The following is a 1,884-nucleotide window of genomic DNA, read 5'->3' as shown; positions in this document are numbered from 1 at the left end:
TTTTATTTTGCAAGCTGATGTTAATGGACACAGAACACAGTAAAATCATTGAGGTTTTGTCTGCCTGACAGTAAAGCATGTTTTGTGATGATTATATTACCATGATGTTTTTTTTTAAAGAAAAAACAAACTAAATTGATACATTTAATCCTAAAAGATTACACAAAATTAAAAAACAAACAAACAGAATAAATAGTTATTTTTTAAGAATGGAATTTCATGTCAAAAACATATGAATGAAAAGAAATTTACATGGTAATATTTTTACTGTATCAGCAAACACTTTCCACTGTCATACCTTGATATCAAATTTGATCAAAATGCTGAAATTACATAATTGTTGCTCATAACGAGATAACAGGAAAACATGACATTTAAGTGTAAGGTACTTGATCCGACCAGACTATTCCTGATATAGTAAGACTAAATGTTATAAATCTATCATACAATGAACAAGGCTTTACTGTGTATCCAGACCTTATTGTGTATAACCACAGTTGGTTATCTTTCATTACAGTAGGTTTCTTGAGAAAGTCTTTAATATATCACTGCTATTGAAAACTCCATTGTCTCTGTTGCACTAATACATTGTTAAGTCCATGGGTGCATCCTCTGTAGGCTTCTGCTGCTCTTTTTTGCGTGTGTAGGCTGCATGTTCATATGTGTAGATCAAGGCGATGGCAATGAGAGAGAGCACTGTGTAAGGGATGACCAGGTAATATCCTACCTGCATCACTGAAACCTTTCCCTTCAGGGCTACTGGAACACCCTCAGTATACTTTTCTACAAAGGTTTCTGCCATATTGGTCGCACTGATGTTCACCACAAACAGGATGAGGACTATCACAGACAAGCATGCTGCAGGAGAATAAGTAGCATTAGAAATATCACAAACAAAAGAATAGAACAAAAATCACACCTTATTTTTTCATGGAAATGCCCCAGCACTTCCGCTTGTGCAACTGCAACATGCTTACTGCTATAACATATCAGTCACTTACCACTGAGAGAGCTGCAGATGTAGACTCCAACAGGCCCCATGTAGGTTTCATAAGGATTGCTGACACTGTTGTAGAGAGAGATGAGGATGCTGCATGCCGAAAACAGCAGACAGAGGGCAAGAAGGCACAAAACCAGACCATGTAGGGCTACCGAAGCAACTTCTCTTCCTGCCAATGTAGGAATCACTAAACACAGAAACACAGGTAACTATGGTCCTACATTTAATGCTGTACTGAACTTCCATGTTTATTGAGTACAAGAGGCTGGTAAAACTGCCTGAGCAGTTTCATAGGATCTAATTCTCCTTCACGATGGAAGTTTTGATAGTATTTGTCTTTATTTTGAGATATCTGTCTGGGACTTCTAATCATAACAGCTTGTGTCAGAAGGAAAAACTGTTGACAGTGTGTTCTTTTCATTATGCACACTAAGAGCGACACAGATTCTAGAGTAAGACCAGAAGCTGGTGGTCAAAATTAATCAAATTAAATTAAATTTTCCCCATTGCTTGAAGGTAGGATGTGTCAGCGACTGAAATTTATTAAACTAAAATAAAAACAGCCAACATTGTGGAGATATATGAGAGAACTTCGTTGTTTGAGTCTGTTTCTAGTTGGTTGAACGGGGCTTTTGAAAATTACCTTGAAATGTATCTGTAGCTCCAAACAGGGGGCAGGAGGATCTCTCTAATATTCCATCAAAAAGGGTCAAGGTGATCTCAGCAGATCCATTGTACAAACCAGTAGCCTTTTGTGCGCACTCCATGGTTGTTATAACCCACTTTGCTGACATGCCATATCCAATAATCCCAACAGATATAGATGTAGCCAAAGCACTGGATATGAAATGCAGAGTCTTCTTTGTGGAAGGCATTATCACTGT

General features: G+C 37.6%; 1 protein-coding gene across 1 annotated transcript; it reads right to left on the bottom strand.

Annotated features, from left to right (window-relative positions):
- Positions 1 to 580: 580 nt before the first annotated feature.
- Positions 581 to 1,884, bottom strand: clrn3 (clarin 3). Its single transcript, XM_084938669.1, has 3 exons — positions 1,644 to 1,884; positions 1,002 to 1,187; positions 581 to 858 (listed from the first exon to the last, which is right to left on the bottom strand). Exons 1-3 carry the CDS (start codon positions 1,873 to 1,875, stop codon positions 581 to 583), a joined length of 696 nt encoding a protein of 231 aa, XP_084794795.1. The 5' UTR covers positions 1,876 to 1,884.

This window comes from Perissodus microlepis, chromosome 8 (assembly GCF_051167445.1).
Source record: "Perissodus microlepis isolate ML-2025 ecotype Zambia chromosome 8, ASM5116744v1, whole genome shotgun sequence".
Lineage (NCBI taxonomy): Eukaryota > Metazoa > Chordata > Actinopteri > Cichliformes > Cichlidae > Perissodus > Perissodus microlepis.
The sequence above is the reverse complement of the archived record's forward strand: the minus strand, read 5'-3'. Positions and strand labels throughout refer to the sequence as shown.

Coding starts and splice junctions, on each gene's coding strand:
- clrn3 (XM_084938669.1), bottom strand. CDS start 1,875: ATGCCTTCCACAAAGAAGACTCTGCATTTCATATCCAGTGCTTTGGCT. Junction 1,188..1,643: donor AGCTACAGATACATTTCAAG/GTAATTTTCAAA, acceptor TTCTGTGTTTAG/TGATTCCTACATTGGCAGGA. Junction 859..1,001: donor CATCTGCAGCTCTCTCAGTG/GTAAGTGACTGA, acceptor ATTCTCCTGCAG/CATGCTTGTCTGTGATAGTC.